Here is a 15,804-nt window from a genome sequence, read left to right as displayed (position 1 = left end):
AATCAGACCCTGATCTGATGGGAAACAATGAAATGGAGCCAATAAACGACACGTATTCCATGTGCCACAAATAAAACATGCTCTACAAAAAGCCCATTAATCAATATCTGGAGCACTGCTGATAAGCCTCCACTGTGTGAAATACACAAATCAATAAATGTGTGAACAATCTTCCTTTACTCAAAGAGAGAGCAACTAAATGTGCCTGCATTGATCTACAGTATATATTTTACATTTCATATACAGGCCTGTTTTATGTCTTTCAAACTAACTACACAAAGTCAGTTTATCCATTAATACATAAACCCTTCCATAAGACTAATAATATGTAATACAGCAGTCGTGTCACTGTTGCATCCTACAGTCCATGTCTCTGTGAAATGAAAAGTAAACATTGATAGCAAACCCTGTCTTTATGAAGTAAATCATCCCACAGTGTTCATATATCTGAAAAGCTGATATATGTGCTGTATGTGGGCTGTAGTCAGAACTAATGGAGCAGCCTGAGGCTCTTCCCCACGTTGGATTAATGAAGTAAAATGTAGTGATTACCAATATAGTGCATTTTCCTGCAAAATTCATGTTTAGGTCAGTTATAAAGGAGAAAGTGACATCTGCATACACTAGCTGAAATATTCAGGTTTGAGAGGACAACACACTGCTGTACATATGAATGTTTCATTATAATTATGAATAATGTTGCAGCTGTGGTATGGGAGCGAGTGGGGAAATGATGGCAGTCGTGACTTTGGTGTGCTTTGACGTCGCCCCTGCCTTTGTGTGTGTGTGTGTGTGTCCATGTGTGTGTGTCTTCTTTGTGTGTTATATTGTTGGGTTACATGTTAAGAGGAACATGGCATGATGTGCGTATGTGTGTGTGTGTGTGTGTGTGTGGGGGGGGGGGGGGGTTGCTGTGGCAACCATGGCCTGTTGTCATTGAAGTGATGGACGCTGTGGGGTTTAAATTAAGACCTGAGAGCAAAATATTCTTTTGGATGTGACACCAGTGCAGCTTCACTGATTTTATCACTGTCTTCTTGTACTGAAAAAATGAAAAAATAAAAGTCTCTTTTAAAAGAATCTTTTCCAGTATTCCACTATTTCACTATACAGTGTTATTATTTATTAATGATTATCAGCATCAATTGAACTCCCCCTGTCCCAACTTCCTCCACTTTTGGGAGTCACCACTGACCCATGCTCCCCGGATGGCTCTCCAAATCCTCCTCATTCTCTGCCTATAGCCCGGCCCATTGTTGCTCTATATGATGGCTCTGCTGACCTATACGAATAGGCCAACAACAGCCCCGCATTCCCCACCCTCACCTCTGTGCCTGCGCTCTATATGACCTGCTGAGTCGACAGACCGCATAGAGCTCCAAAGACAGAGAGAGACCGAGAGACTGAGAGAGAGAGCTGAGCGCCGCCGCTCATCGGCGCGCGCACAAACCGCTTTTATTCCCTCACGCACAACCGCGAGCACAGATGTGCGCACGTGGGGTTCACGCTCACCTGCGTCAAGTTAATCACAGTTAGACAGAGGTGGACCGGAACTTTTCATCCCTCTGAATTCAAAATAACACCACTGCGCCTGAATGTCTATTGTTAGTGAACTGCAGGCCTTTCACTGTATTTTCTCCATTAATCAATAGATTGTTTGTCCACAAATACCTAATGATTATAATTTATGGTGTTATAAATCAACCAAAAGCAATAAATACTCACATTTGAGAAGCTGGCACGAGGGAAGGTTTGATAAAATACTCACATTTGAGAAGCTGGCACGAGGGAAGGTTTGATAAAAATGTAAATAACTTACTTTATTGGTTATGAAAATGTTTTTGTTTTTTATTAGTTTCCGTTATTTGCTTAATCAATTAGCCAAATTGCTAATGGTCTTCGCTGTTGTAAAACTAAAACAAACAAAAAAAGTAGTAACCTTTTTAGGCCTAAACTCTGAAGTGAATGAGGTCACAGCTTGTTTTTAACGTAACTTTTATGAGGCACGGTTCATAAAAGTTCATTTAAGCCCAAAATAACATCTAATAACTTATATATATATATATATATCTCTATATTACATCGAATGTAAGTCAGGTGCTTAATTTTGAAGCCACTGACCGGAAGTGTCGTCCTGAATCGGGGCACGCTTCACACTTTGTCCAAACTCGCCTCGTTCACTTCATTAGCATGGAGGGGGGGGGCAACAGGCGCACGCGCGCGAGCACGAGGGCCTCACGTGGACGCCGGTATAAAACAGAAGCGCCAGGTTCAGACAAAAGTCTACGTAAAGAGGATTTGCTGTGAGAGGAGCACGAGGAGAGCATCCAGGTAAGCAGGAGCGGGAAAATAACGGACACACAACTTTCCCACGGGGCGGACTCACCGGATAACATGCTTGTTTTAACTTAACAAACTTTTGCTGTTATTATTATTTCAAACATATTAGCTGCCTGAGATGTTGAATTTATTCCGGAAATATATATAAGTTATAAGTGGAAACTTTCAATCAATATTAAGTTTGCCTAAAGAAACATTTTCGTTATCCAATAAATCCATATATGTGATCATACTAACTCATTTACTAAAACTCTTCTCTGATCCATGTACTTTGTTGTTGTTTTTTTTTGTCCTCTCTTCCACTCCAGAATGAATAGAGCCACTAGAACCCACATGAATTCATCCATGTACTTCCCCAGCATGGGTACAGCCCCCTTCTTTAAGGTGGATTAACACACACACACACACACACACACACACACACACATGCATATACTCACTCACTAAACACAGACATACACAGTACACATGCTCATGCCTCCCCCCCTTTGTCTCCCCCCTCCTGTGTGCAGGTGACTGTGTTCGAGCGGGAGTACTTCCAGGGCAAGTGTATGGAGTTCACCTCCGAGTGCTGCAACATCCATGACTGCGGCATGGACAACATCCGCTCCATCCGAGTGGAGAGTGGAGCGTGAGTCAGACAGCCTGTACGCCTGCAAGTCTCTGTGGACACTTGACTGACTGACTGTGTGTGTGTGTGTTTGTGTATGCGCGTGTGTGTTTATGTAGGTGTGTGTCTGTGAGACGGAGGTAGAGAGATAATGAGAGAGGAAGTGATAGGCACACTGAGGCATGTCACCTCTGAGGTCACTCTTTTTAGATGAAATGCTTGGAAAGAGGTTTCTCACGTCATCAGTTTGATCACTGGAGGAGCTGCTGGGTGTCTTTTAATCAGTCCGACACCTGTTTATAGCTCCCGAGTTTCACTTTGTGGAGGCTATTTAAAGCTGGCATGTGTGCCTCACCTGTGGTCAGCAGCTCTCATTGGTCATCGGTGGATCATTTAAGGCAACACAAGTGTTTTTTTCCCCTTTTCTCACACAGTATGTGAGGGAAAAGAACACAATGCCTGTGATGAAAAACACACATAACAGTTTTTTAGAAATGCCTAGCGGCTCTGAGAACTGTTTATTATCTACTATCAGTACTGTTATCTCTGTCTATGGTCCACTTGTGAACATGCAGTCATTACATTTTGATTCAAAAGTTCTGATTGGTACATAGAAAAACGTGACATCAGCCTTATCTCATAGGAGCCTAAACCAGAATAACAGAAAAAAAACCCAGACAAATACAGAAATCTCTCATGTAAAAGAAACAAAGCTGTTCTAATTTTGGCACATTGTCTGTCATGAATGATCCCTCCAGCATTATTCATTGTTTCCAGTGTTGCATAAGGACAATATAATAAGATATTTGCAAAAATTATGACACAATATTATACTGATATTCCTGAGATTAGTTTATTTTTGTTTTAGAAGTTCATTGGTTATATTTCAAATAATAATATATGCCACGTTTAATTATTTCTTCATGGTATATTTCTCTTCCACAGCAGCGATTGTGTTTCTTCAACTTTAGAGACCTTTTGTCATTTCTATAAAAGTATTTAATGTGACATCAATGACTAATGTGACAGTGATTCAACACATTTCATCGACTTCAGTCTTCTTCTTTTTTATCAGCTGCACGTCATCATACTTCTCCATTACATCTTTTCTTGGTTTCTGTGTCGTCGTCTGCACACGGCGAGCAGCCATCTGCTGGTGACTCCTCACGGTGTGAGAAAAATAAGACACGTTTTAACACTCAGGGACATTTATGTCATATATCAGTCACCGAATACCAAGTCAAGTTATTTTGTACTAAATTAGTGGATGGATTGATAGATGGATGGCAAGCCACGCAAAGAAGTTACAGGCTACATTTAGAAGCAAAAATTAACCACATGAGCAACCAGGACAGTCTGGAAGTTATCTCTGTACACTCATAATGTTCACTTATGGGGTGACTTAAAGAGTTGAGAGAAAGGTTTGAACAGAAAAAAACAAAACGCATGTTGGTCTATTGTGAAATTTTGTTCAAAAAGTTAATATGAGCTGATATTTTCCATCTATAATCATCATTTTGTGAGAAAGTTTATGTTTAAATTGGAACTTGGGGAACTTTTTCACTGTGAGAATGTTACATTTTAAAAAGAAAAAACAGGACACTGAACATCATCACATTAATGCTCCTAAAGAAGCGCACTGTTTCCTGTGACCACTAGAGGGTTTTTCATTTGCATGCCGCTCCCTCTCTCCTTCCTCTCACCCCGTCTAGTGTCTCCTGTCTGTTTTATGTTCACACTGATTTTAAGTATTTACAGTTTTGTTTTTTTTTACTCCTGCATCTGACTCTTTCATGTTTTCCTCTCCATGTGTCCAGTTGGGTTGGTTTCGAGCACCATGACTTCCAGGGCCAGCAGTTCATCCTGGAGAGGGGCGAGTACCCCAACTGGGACGCCTACAGCGGCTCTCTGTCCTACCACACTGAGCGCTTCATGTCCTTCCGCCCCATCTACTGCGCCGTGAGTACCTGCAGAGTAATTCAGGGCTAAAAATGAGACAAAGGGAAGAGATAAGTGGGAGTGAAAGAGCGAAATGGGACATGAGAGGATCGTGAGTGACAGAAGGGTGGGATTGATCAGCAGAATGAGCCACGCAGTGTGAGTGACTGAAACAGCTCAAAAATAGAAATGGGACTACTCACTGCCACATGTCTGCTGGCTCTGTACATCTGTCTGACAGGTTTAAAGCTAACTTTAACGCTAACCCTCTGTTGTATCCCCCTCCGCAGTCTCACCACAGCAGCCGTATGATGATCTTTGAGAGGGAGAACTTCATGGGCCGCTGCACCGAGATGTGCGACGACTATCCTTCCCTGCAGGCCATGGGCTGGTTCAGGCCCGAGGTGGGCTCCATGCACGTGCAGTGTGGAGCGTAAGTCAACGCTTTATCCCAGCATGTTCTAATTCAAAGTGAATGACCGCTCTTCACCATGAAGAAGGGAAGGGCAGGAAAAACATATATTCACTACTACAGGAATCAAACAGGACAAAGTAATCTGACAGAGAAAGCTCAAAACTGTCCACTTTTACTTTTACTTTTGGTCCAGACTAAAATATCTCTAGCTATATTGCCACAGTTTTTTTTATTGCTTTGTCCCACAAATCGAGCATCTGTCAGGCCCTAATTTGAATAGTCTTCCCAGTTTTGGTTAAATCAAATACCACCTGAAGAATTTCTAAATGTAAAACATTCAAATTGTAACTCGGCTCTTCTTACGCTTACATTTTCCCTCCTCCTCTTGTCTATCTTTCTTTAGCTTTGTGTGCTACGAGTACCCCGGCTACAGAGGCCAGCAGTACATCATGGAGTGTGAGAGACACAGCGGAGACTACCAGCACTGGAAGAACTGGGGCTCCCACTGCCAGACTCCCAAGATCCAGTCCATCAGACGCATCAGGCACTGAGAAGAAACGGATCAGGACGGGCAACAGCATCAGCTCAGGCTCATCACCTGAACACTGTGCTTCAGTGTGGCCTGACTATGAGTCCAAAGCCTGAACTTTAGGTTTGGTTCAGAGTTTAGGGCTTCACTTGTCAGGACCACAACTACAACACAAACCATCAGTGATGTAGCAGCTACCTCTTAATCTCAGCTCATATTCATATTTCTGTGAATACTCATTTTGTATTAGTACAAGTGAAATAAAGATTGAGAACCTGCAATGTGCTTTCTGTAATTTCTAAGGTGCATGTATGGAGAGAGAATGTTTGGCATCATGTGGTGAACATAAAACACTTACGTCAGCACAAACTGCAGCTAAGATTTCAGAGAACAGGAGAGGAGGTGAGAGGATAGACGAGAAAGAAGGCTAAACAGTGAATGTTAATCACATATTAAGATTACGTGTGAAACTGTTAAAGTAGAAATTATTCCTAACGAGTGTTAATAAGTGAGAATTCTGCTGTGTCAGGTTTCACATCAGCACTTCACATCCAGCATCCATATTTGTTCAGCATGTCAGAATCCCTGCAGGACCAGGACAAGGGTATAATGTGGCCATAGACTAAAATGTAGGTTAATTACTCAAAAATAATTTCAAACGACTTCAACTTTTACTGAAACTTTTTTCTGATGCTTTTACTATGAAATTCTTCTTTGTCAAGTTTATTATAGTAATACAACTTACAGAAGCAAAAGCCTTTCATAACACTTGTGAATGCGTGGGTATGTAAATGTATTGTCACAGTAACTGTAAGGAAACAATTTAGGCCTGCTATTCTTTAGACTGGTCGTACTTTAAAGTTTCCATGGCGATAAAGCTGTCACAACTTGCCTAATATAAAGTCAGAGACTTTGACATCATACCACCCACTAGTCAAGACAAACACAGCAGCAACAACACTTTCTTTAGTTGACTGTTCATGTGCAATAAAGCGAGAGATACAACCTTTATTCCGGTGAACACAGCAACAAAGTTTCACTGTTTAAGACAATAAAATGACATTACATACATTAACATCTTCACAGGGATTGACACAACATAAAGTAGCTTCATGAAATGTTAAATATCCACTTAAGTATGTGGACTCTTTCCTTCTTCACACATCTGGTTTAAATGGACATTACTGTCTTGTTTTAACACAATAAACTATATGTGAACTGACCCCGACTCTAATGTGTAACTACAGTACCTACAAAAGGATATGAATTTATAATATATAAAAGCACGACGGCTTATTGCTGCCTGACTCAAACAAATAAAAGAAAATGTGTGTAAAGTTATTTACAGCTCAACATAACTTAAGAAACAGTCAATAAAACAAAAGACATGCCAGCAAATGAAGTGAGAACTATGTGCAGTAAAGCACTGTAGATAAATTAAGAATAACATAAAGGTTTTGTACAACATGGTATCGACTCTCAAAATCGCTGAATTATCCTGTAGCAGTTCTCCAAACTTGCCGCCCTGTCATGATTAATAGGTCCGTTATACCGCAGACATTTTGACTTGTCACAGTAGGTTAACCAGGAACCTGAAACTGAAGAAGCTAAATGGAATTCAGGCGTCATTAGCCGTATGATTTGTACACTTGAGCTTTTACTGCTATGACAGGGGCCAATTAGGAATGAGCATTCAGCACAAACAAAGCTTTGCCTCAAAGTAAGACCTCTAACAAATGATTGACTTTGCAAAACGTTTGGTGATTTTTAAGGGCATGTGGACTCCCTGATCAGTGTGCAGTTTCAAGCCATGATCTGACCTTGTTTGTTTTATGTGTTGTCTTCTGTACCAGCTCCTGACTAAATAGTTCTATGGATAGCAATGTCTGTCCCTCCAACACTTTGGCCCACACATTGTTAATGTGAGTAAGTTAACATATTAACATTAGAATAGCTAAGTACAGTTGCTAACGTAACCGTATACTCTTAATCTCATTTACTGTTGTATTGGAGATGATCACTGTATTGTATACACCTGTCCATGTATTAGTAACTGTAATATATCCCTGAGGCTAAATTTCATACCTCTCTGACATTAGCCATACATGACTGGCTGCCCGTACCTTTCTTTGAAAAATATTAAAGATTTAAAAAAAAAAAACAGGATTACATATAGCCACGGCTGCTTATGTTGTTCACATTCAGCACGACCAGACTCTCTAAAAATGGTTCCATCAAAACACATGGAGGATGAACTTAGAAAATCAATTCCTCATTTCTTTTTCTGTCTCTTTCTGTTCTTTTTTTTTACTACCCAGTTTCTATGTTACAGAATGTTTTTTTCTACTTGATGAAGCACAAAAGCAACCGCAACGTCCTCTAAAATGATCTGCACAAACTGCAGCAAAAGAAAAATTATTCTAATACTATTTTTGCTGTATTCAGAGTTGCAGTCGTGTTTTATCCAGTGTGCACTATGACTTTCATGCTTATTGTTATAGTGGAAACAGACAACTTTTTCAACTTTTCCAAATTATATTATTGTTTGTGCCACTGTTGCACAGACTGGATCAACTTGCACTTTTATTACAGTCCACCTCCATGAAGAAACTGAAAGCAAATGAAACTGCCAGAATTTTAAATTCATTTTGGGCAGGCAAAACAGGCAAGAGCGACTGTAAAGATGCATATTGCATAATGACATATTTGAGTAACTTTATTGCTTCGCGTAGACAAGTATTTACAGCAGGAATGGCATTGGGGAGGAGGGAAGAAAACATCAGGAAAAAATGTTTCTTCATTCATTTCATCCATACATAAGTCTCATAAATCAAGCCTTCATTTTCCTTGCTCAGGAATATCCCCAGTGTCTGGTGTCATTATTCTATATTCATTACACCAACACTCAGCATTTACTTCATAATGATAGTTAAAGGAAAAAAGTTGCCTGTTTCCACTTTAAATTGCAAGTATTTACAGTTTCTGTACCCTTACCTCTGGATTACTGTTGTGATTAAAGCTGAATAGTTAATTAGCTTTTTAAAGCTCACACTGTTTGTTTAGTGTAGTATGGAAGAATGACATTGATGACAAGTGTGAATATCTGTAAAAATAAGGAGTCATTCAGTAACTCTTCTGTATATCTGTCCTCTGTCCTCTGATTTGTCCTCCTTTCTCTCCCCTCTCACTCTCCCTCACGCTCCTCCCTCTCTCCTTCCTTCACACAGGCGTCCTCCCGTCTGCGACGGTGACCCTCTGCCCCTCTCCTCCTGGTTCCGGGTGAGTCAGCTCCCTGGACCCCCGCGGCTTGGCCTCCTTCCTCCCAGTCCTCTGCTCCCATCTCCTCCACCACATGCTCTTCGTCCTTATCCTCCCCGCCTTCCTCCTCCTCACTTCTTTCAGAGTCTGACTCATCAGAGTTGTCCTCTTCCAGGTAACGGTAGCCTTTGACCTGCAGACATGAAAAAACATGTTGTATTGATGACTGAGGGGAGAAAGTGAGGAGCTCTAAGGATATACCATCACAGACCTGATCTCTATGGATAAACCTTTATTTCTTCATGAGACAAGAGAGTCTCCTGGAGGGAATAAAGCTTTTACAAGTTAAATGCAAAAGCACTGTTCAGTCCAGAAAATCTCATGAAGAACTGAAGAAAAAAAAATGGATATTTGGTGCACTGGGACAAGCTTTTAAACTGTCGTATATATACATATAGTACATAATTAGCTCAGTCAGGGTCAGCAGTGTTCCTCCACTGCTGAGATTTGTGGCAAGCACAGAGAAAAGAAACAGCCTTCTTGTGTGAGACTGCGCATTATTCTGCACAAGGTCAAACACACAACAAAACACTTTTTTTTGAATGGAGAGAGGCTTTAATGTCTAAGCTTTGCTGGCATTAAAGACTTTAAGTTAATACCCACTGAGAGCCGCAGTGGAGGTTATAAAAAATATTCACATTCATACATCAAAGAGAACGGTCGTTAAATGTGTCTGCACATTCATCCCAGGGAAAGCTGTTCACACAGTGTTTAAAGTTTTTATGGCTTCCTCCTTAAGGTTTGATATGTAGAACAAAACAAAGGCAAAGGTCGCTTATTTCTGAAAGTGCTATCATGTTGAAACCAATTAACACAAATGAACATGGGCAGACTTGATTCTGGTTGCTTCTTCTTCTTCAGTCATTTAAGACGGACTGTGATCGGTTACCTTGTGCCGTGGCCGAGGGATGCGAGGCATTCTGTATGCCACTTTCTTGGCCAGCCGACGCTCCATCACCCAATAACAGTAGCAGGCCAGCAACAGAGTGGCTAACAGGATGGAGAGTTTGGCCTAGGCGAGAGGGACAGAAATGGATAAGGGAAAGGAAAAAAGTAGGCACCTTTTCCTTTAAACTTTTCAGACAACTCATCACACACAGTCATACCCTCATCGGCAGGTTGGACCAGAGGTACACTATGAAGATGGCGATGGCCTGCCACCAGTGATAGATGGTGTAGACAAAGTCCAGACGTTCTTTTTCCTCAGCGTACAGCATACCCAGCAGAGCTAACAAACACACACACACCGACATGTGTGAACAAAGTTGTAGGGTACATACAGACACCTCAACCACAGCCACTGTTACTTACTGCTGACACCTGTCTTGTTCAGCGCAGTGCCGACTCCCCACAGCACAGAGATCACTAACAGAGGCCAAAGGTACTCCGGTCTCTCATGTGCTTCGTTTTGATTAACGGACAATACCATGAGAACCACCAGCAGCACCCCATGCACGACAGCGCCCCCTACCAGACACACCCAGCGTGGGAGGCGTAGGAGGCAAAGGGAGAGGGAGGAAAAGATGGAGCTGGAGAGGCCGTAGACGAGTACAAGGAGCCATAGTTTTTTCAGGCCCAATATGCAGACACCATATGACTGTGAAGGGAAGGGAAGAAAGAAATTAGATGAAATATATTTATTTCATATATTTCCTGTCCTTGTAACTATAATCTGCCTTTCAAACTACCTAAAAGTCAAAACACTACTGTTCAACAAAGTTCATTGACAGGGCAGTACCAGGGAGAATCCAGTGACCGCAAACAGCACTTCAAATCCGCTGTAGATGAAGAAAGGGCAGAGCAGTCGCAGGCGGTAGTCTCTCAGGTGTTTGAAAGGCAACTGGAAAATGTTTCCCCAGCCAATACTGCGAAGATCGATCTCTTCTGTCGGGCGGTAGGCAGCGCCACACAGCACAAGGAACTGTCGTAAAAGTGAACTGCGATCAATTCATTTGGAATCATTTCGAATGTTTTTCTGTGCCTTGCTCTGAAAAATAAGGCAATTCTATCCAGGCCATTGTACGACAGAATAACCAGCTGCACACACAGCACTGAATAACACAAGAATTCTTGAGAGCTTTTGTGTCCCTCTTAAATTACTACGAGCAACTCTTCAGCTGCATTATACAATAAAGCTTGAAAAAGGCCCAAAAAATAGCTTTAAAAAAATACTTTACAACAGTATTTACAACAACGATCCATTTCTCAAGCCACACTTCACAATTGCTCTAAACTGCACAAAGAAGTGGACCCGAGAGTGTGTTTTCCTGTGTGCTACCACTGAGATAGACACTTTTAGTGTCTTTTGGCTAACTGTTTTGGTTTTACAGCCTGTACCTTCACTGTTTTGGTTCACTTTCACAGCTCCTAGCAGCATCAGGCAGCTAGGAGCTGTTTTCTAAGCACACTATACGCTACCTGCTCCACAACAAAGTTATACTATCTACAATATTCACTGGGAACATTGGATTATGTTGCCCTGTGTCTGCTGGATGTGTAAATAGCTTGAAAATGAGTTTGTCATACGCTCAGATTCACTTATTAGGTACACCCATATGATCTAATCATGTATTCTACAAGGCTTATAATGACGTTTTTTTCTGAGAGGTTGTAATTCAACAATATGCTTATTATGAGGTCATAGTTTAGTTCTTGTGTTGGACTGAATTCTATTCCCATGTTTTTACACAAACATACAAAACACCTCTCATTATAATGCAGCAAACTACAAACCCAATAATAAACATGTAAATGACTACTTTTCTGACACTGTCGATCAAAACGGAGAAACATTATCTATGTAAAGGTAGAATTTGTGCAGTGCAAACTCAAGACAATCAGATGAAGACACCAGGAGGTCAGAGGTGTTTGTGTGTGTCGGGGAGGTTCAGTCTTACGATGATCATGGACAGGAAGGCAAAGCCCATGAGGACACTCTCCACCTTGATGAGCAGCATGGAGCGAGGCAGTTTGGTCAGCACTGTGGTGTTGAAGCCGGGGATCACTCCAGTGACGGTTGCTCCTGGCAGAGGACGAGGAAGGTTCAGCCATTAGAAAGGAGGTGATGGGAAGCATCAAGTTTAACATGAGACTGCATCTTAATCGACGAATGGCTAAACAGTACATTAAAAAAAGTTGTTTGTGTGCTCATGTTTTTGCATTTTGAAGAGGCATGTGATGCGATGCGATAACGATGTTTCCTCCTTTTGGTTTTGTTGTTGTTGCAATAAAAAGGAACCACTGCTGCCAGAACTGAAATCTAAGAAAAACATTTCAGCTTTAGCAGAAGTGTTGCACTTATCTTGTTTCACAGCAATTTTGGAGCCAAATTGTGTTTCCTTTAGCAGTTTGCTGCCGACTAAAGTATAGTGGACAAAAGGTATATGCTAGCCTACACATTCGTGCAAATCTATGAAACCGAGGAACCTTTTTTTCAGTGTGGTTGTTTTCTTTAGCTGCTACATGTTCACCAGCTAGTCTCCGTCTGCTGTTTTGCAGTTGGGGAGGTAATGTGTCTATTAGAGCATCTTTTGCTAAAAAAAAAACAAAAAACTGATGAGCATTGTATAGAAAGAACTCAATCCTTATATATTGCTGTCCTGCCCTTATTTGTCTGTAATCATTCATCCTTGAAAGTGAAGTGACGTGTCTTTACCGCAGGTTTTGACATTGCAGAGAATGTAGCTTGTGACTTGAACTTGAACTTTGTGATGTTGGCCTCAAACCAAAAAACTCTAGTCCTCAGAGAGAACATCGATTTAAAAAAAGAGAACAAATGCTCTAAATAGCAGTCATAAAGTCATAAACAGTTAACAAAAAGTTACTCAGAGATTAAGAGAGTGTAAAATAAATGGCTGCATTGTGTTTGAAGCTTTAATGCCAGGTCTTAAAATTAAAGATTAAGATTTATTGTCATGTGCAAGTAAAAACACGTGGTTAAACAGCAATGGAATCTTATTTACACAGCAACGATAAGAAAAATACACACACAATAATAGAAAAATAGACTAAAGTGAAATTTAAAATGTTAGGTACCATCATAGGAAAAACAAACAGATGTTGCTTGATTGAGTGGGAGTGACAGTGAAACATCTGTTGCATCCACTATGTGGCTCTTTTGGTCCAGATGGAGCAGCTGACAAAGAGGAGGAGGATGTGACTGCTTATAGCACCACCTAATGGCTGCATTAACGAACTGCTGGATGTGGGGCAGACGAACAACATAGAGGCCAGGTGAGCTTCCTGCGCTGTGTGAAAAACCTTCAAACTCCAGTCTCTGTGATGTGATCCAGATTTCTAATGAAAGATAACACGCTTTGTCATGAGTAATTGAATTAATTTGCTTTGCCGTTGTCACACAGTTGCATACTACCCCCCCTACACACGCTCTTTCCTCAGATGGAGGAGTTTTCTTGGCCCACAGGCAGAGTACAATGAGGAGGAGGAGGAAGGAAATAACAGGAGGAAGAGGCTGGAGTCATAAGAAGTGTTCGCAGCCTTTTGGAGCCATGATGTGTACAGTGTGTACATGGGTGAGTTTGATTGGAGAAGACATTGAAATGGACACAGAGACAGGCAGAGTTGCAGAGGCTCTGATATGTTCTTTCCATTCCATTTTCATAGTGTGTAAAAATGATGTGTGTGTGGGTGTGCCCCAGGTCTACTGCAGATGCAGCTGATCCCCATTATGATATGACCTACGGGAAGTGAAATACAGCAACCTTGGCCTGGAGGCCTTGATCGCAAGATGCTTAGGGCATCAACGTCACACCCATCATAGGCCTGCTTTACACCCCCCATACTATCAGGTAGACACACGAGTCTTTTTTATCTGACTGACCTGTCCTGCCTTTGTGTACTATGTACTCTCTCTCTTACAGGTTTCTAGGTACTAAGTGGATGATGTTCCTGGCTTCAGGGATCATGCACTCTTTGCCGACAAACACTGGAGCGTACTATACCTGGTTCCATCAGCTGTAGCTATTGGCGTGGCCATTGTGCCCCTCTGGGCCTCTTTAGGAAATTATATCACAAGGTAAGAAGCATGACGTGGCAGGGTGGTGAAGATGTTTTATAACTAATACGTCACAGGTACACAGAAGCGACCATTGTCCCAGAACCTTGCTCTTACCTCCCCTCACTAGAAATAGCACCTACATATTCATGGCCATAGTTTCTGCTTCACTCTAGGAGAAAAGAGGCAACCGAGGCAAGGGGGTTTCAATCAGCTATTACACCATTAGATGCCACCAAATCCTACACAACTACTATTACAACTTATAGCCAACCTTTGTCGTCACGTCTAAACCTTACATAATATTCACCATTTTGAATAGCCATCAGAGCTTTAAAGTGAAATCAAATCTGTGACAAAACCATCAAACATAAGGCCTCAGGGTAGAGGGATGTATGAGTGAGATCACTGAAAAAAAAATCAAAGTTAACAAAACTTATAGTGCTTCTCTGTTGGACAAACTGCTGAATGTAATGGTGACATGGCTGCTCAAAACCCCCTGTGCCCTGTGTGCTGCTGTGTATACACATGCTATGTGCTGGAATACTACCTTTTCCTCTGCATACTGTGGGATGATTGATTAAGCACAAATTAAGTGATAAATATGTAACATATAAGCACAAACCTGAAGAATCAAGGTTTAAAGCTATGTTTGACAGAGGTAATAAAGCAGGACCCTATGAACTCATGGTGGAGATTCTCAAACAAATATTTTTTTTTTGAGTAATTCAGGGGTTTGGGGGCCAGTCTTGACTGGTGGGGCAATAATGACGGCATGTATAATTTGATAAGCTAAAATCAGTTGAAAATGGCAAACTATTGGTTGGACCTAATGCTGACATGTTTCAAATGGGTTAAAAAGGCCAAAGTTAAAAGTTTGTTGAGATAAGCCATCGCCCATGTTTAAAAAAAAAAAGTGTGTAGTCTTTATAAAATTCTGCAGCGAAATGAGGGAATTTAATCTCCTTGTGTCAGTCAGGAGAGACCAGACTCTGAAAAACCATAATTAGCCGGTTCGAGTGTTTTCACGTCTGTTCACAAAGAGTTGTGACAATAACAAAACCAGTATGTTTGGATCAATGCAAGGCTCAAACAGCAGTTTGTCAGGCACTTTATTGTTGAAATTCTGTTAAACTGTGTGGTGCTGTGGTCGTCAGCTGAAATACTTTTTGTCAGCACATTTGGCATTGTTATTTTGTAAAGCTGTTTTGATAAAAATCAAACTGTGAATTGGTTCTACATAATAGTATGTTTTTTGTTTATTTTGCTATTAAATTTCTCCTTTCGCACCCCATAAACTCTCAACAACACCATGCAGGAGGGCTCAGCAGTACTATGAGTACGTCAACTATAGGGAAGCATGTGGCAGGAGCAGAAGAAGCTTCCTAAGGGATGTATCCACAGCTACCCATCATCTTTCAGTCAGTCTTCAACATCATCTTTCATGTGAGTTTGCGTCCATCTTTTGTGCACTCATGCTTCATGTTATTTCATGCCAGGTGCACCGTGTATAAGTTTGTACAGGTGCAGAAACAAACTCTGTTCCTGCTTCTTCTCTCTCTTTCTCACCAGCGGAGTTTGTGTCTTTGCGGAGTTCCCCATGGTTTTGGTCCTCAACCACTACCTGCACGAGAACAAAC

The 15,804-nt window shown here is 41.3% G+C and overlaps 2 protein-coding genes across 2 annotated transcripts in view; one reads left to right on the top strand and one right to left on the bottom strand.

Annotated features, from left to right (window-relative positions):
• Positions 1–2,179: 2,179 nt before the first annotated feature.
• cryba1l2 (crystallin, beta A1, like 2) lies at positions 2,180–6,113 on the top strand. The gene is made up of 6 exons (XM_019273785.2): positions 2,180–2,331; positions 2,649–2,724; positions 2,853–2,971; positions 4,768–4,909; positions 5,179–5,321; positions 5,707–6,113. Exons 2-6 carry the CDS (start codon positions 2,650–2,652, stop codon positions 5,852–5,854), a joined length of 627 nt encoding a protein of 208 aa, XP_019129330.1. The 5' UTR covers positions 2,180–2,331; position 2,649; the 3' UTR covers positions 5,855–6,113.
• Positions 6,114–6,797: 684 nt separating this feature from the next.
• Positions 6,798–15,804, bottom strand: part of unc93b1 (unc-93 homolog B1, TLR signaling regulator) — a 25,632-nt gene continuing 16,625 nt past the window's right edge. The window contains exons 8-13 of the mRNA XM_027283199.1: positions 12,048–12,172; positions 10,889–11,071; positions 10,462–10,747; positions 10,257–10,378; positions 10,040–10,162; positions 6,798–9,283 (exon numbers count right to left, since the gene is read on the bottom strand). Of these exons, the coding sequence (XP_027139000.1) occupies positions 9,017–9,283; positions 10,040–10,162; positions 10,257–10,378; positions 10,462–10,747; positions 10,889–11,071; positions 12,048–12,172 (1,106 nt within the window). The 3' untranslated portion in view covers positions 6,798–9,016. The remainder of the gene's footprint in view (positions 9,284–10,039; positions 10,163–10,256; positions 10,379–10,461; positions 10,748–10,888; positions 11,072–12,047; positions 12,173–15,804) is intronic.

The sequence above is a fragment of the Larimichthys crocea genome, chromosome X (assembly GCF_000972845.2).
Source record: "Larimichthys crocea isolate SSNF chromosome X, L_crocea_2.0, whole genome shotgun sequence".
NCBI classification, from domain to species: domain Eukaryota; kingdom Metazoa; phylum Chordata; class Actinopteri; family Sciaenidae; genus Larimichthys; species Larimichthys crocea.
Note: the sequence above shows the minus strand (reverse complement) of the source record. Positions and strands in the feature narration are given on the sequence as shown.

What these genes read in the sequence shown, in the direction of transcription:
- cryba1l2 (XM_019273785.2), top strand. Translation starts at nt 2,650, where the DNA reads ATGAATAGAGCCACTAGAACCCACATGAATTCATCCATGTACTTCCCC. An exon ending in GTACAGCCCCCTTCTTTAAG is followed by an intron (nt 2,725 to 2,852) that starts GTGGATTAACAC and finishes TCCTGTGTGCAG; the next exon opens with GTGACTGTGTTCGAGCGGGA. An exon ending in ATGCACGTGCAGTGTGGAGC is followed by an intron (nt 5,322 to 5,706) that starts GTAAGTCAACGC and finishes ATCTTTCTTTAG; the next exon opens with CTTTGTGTGCTACGAGTACC.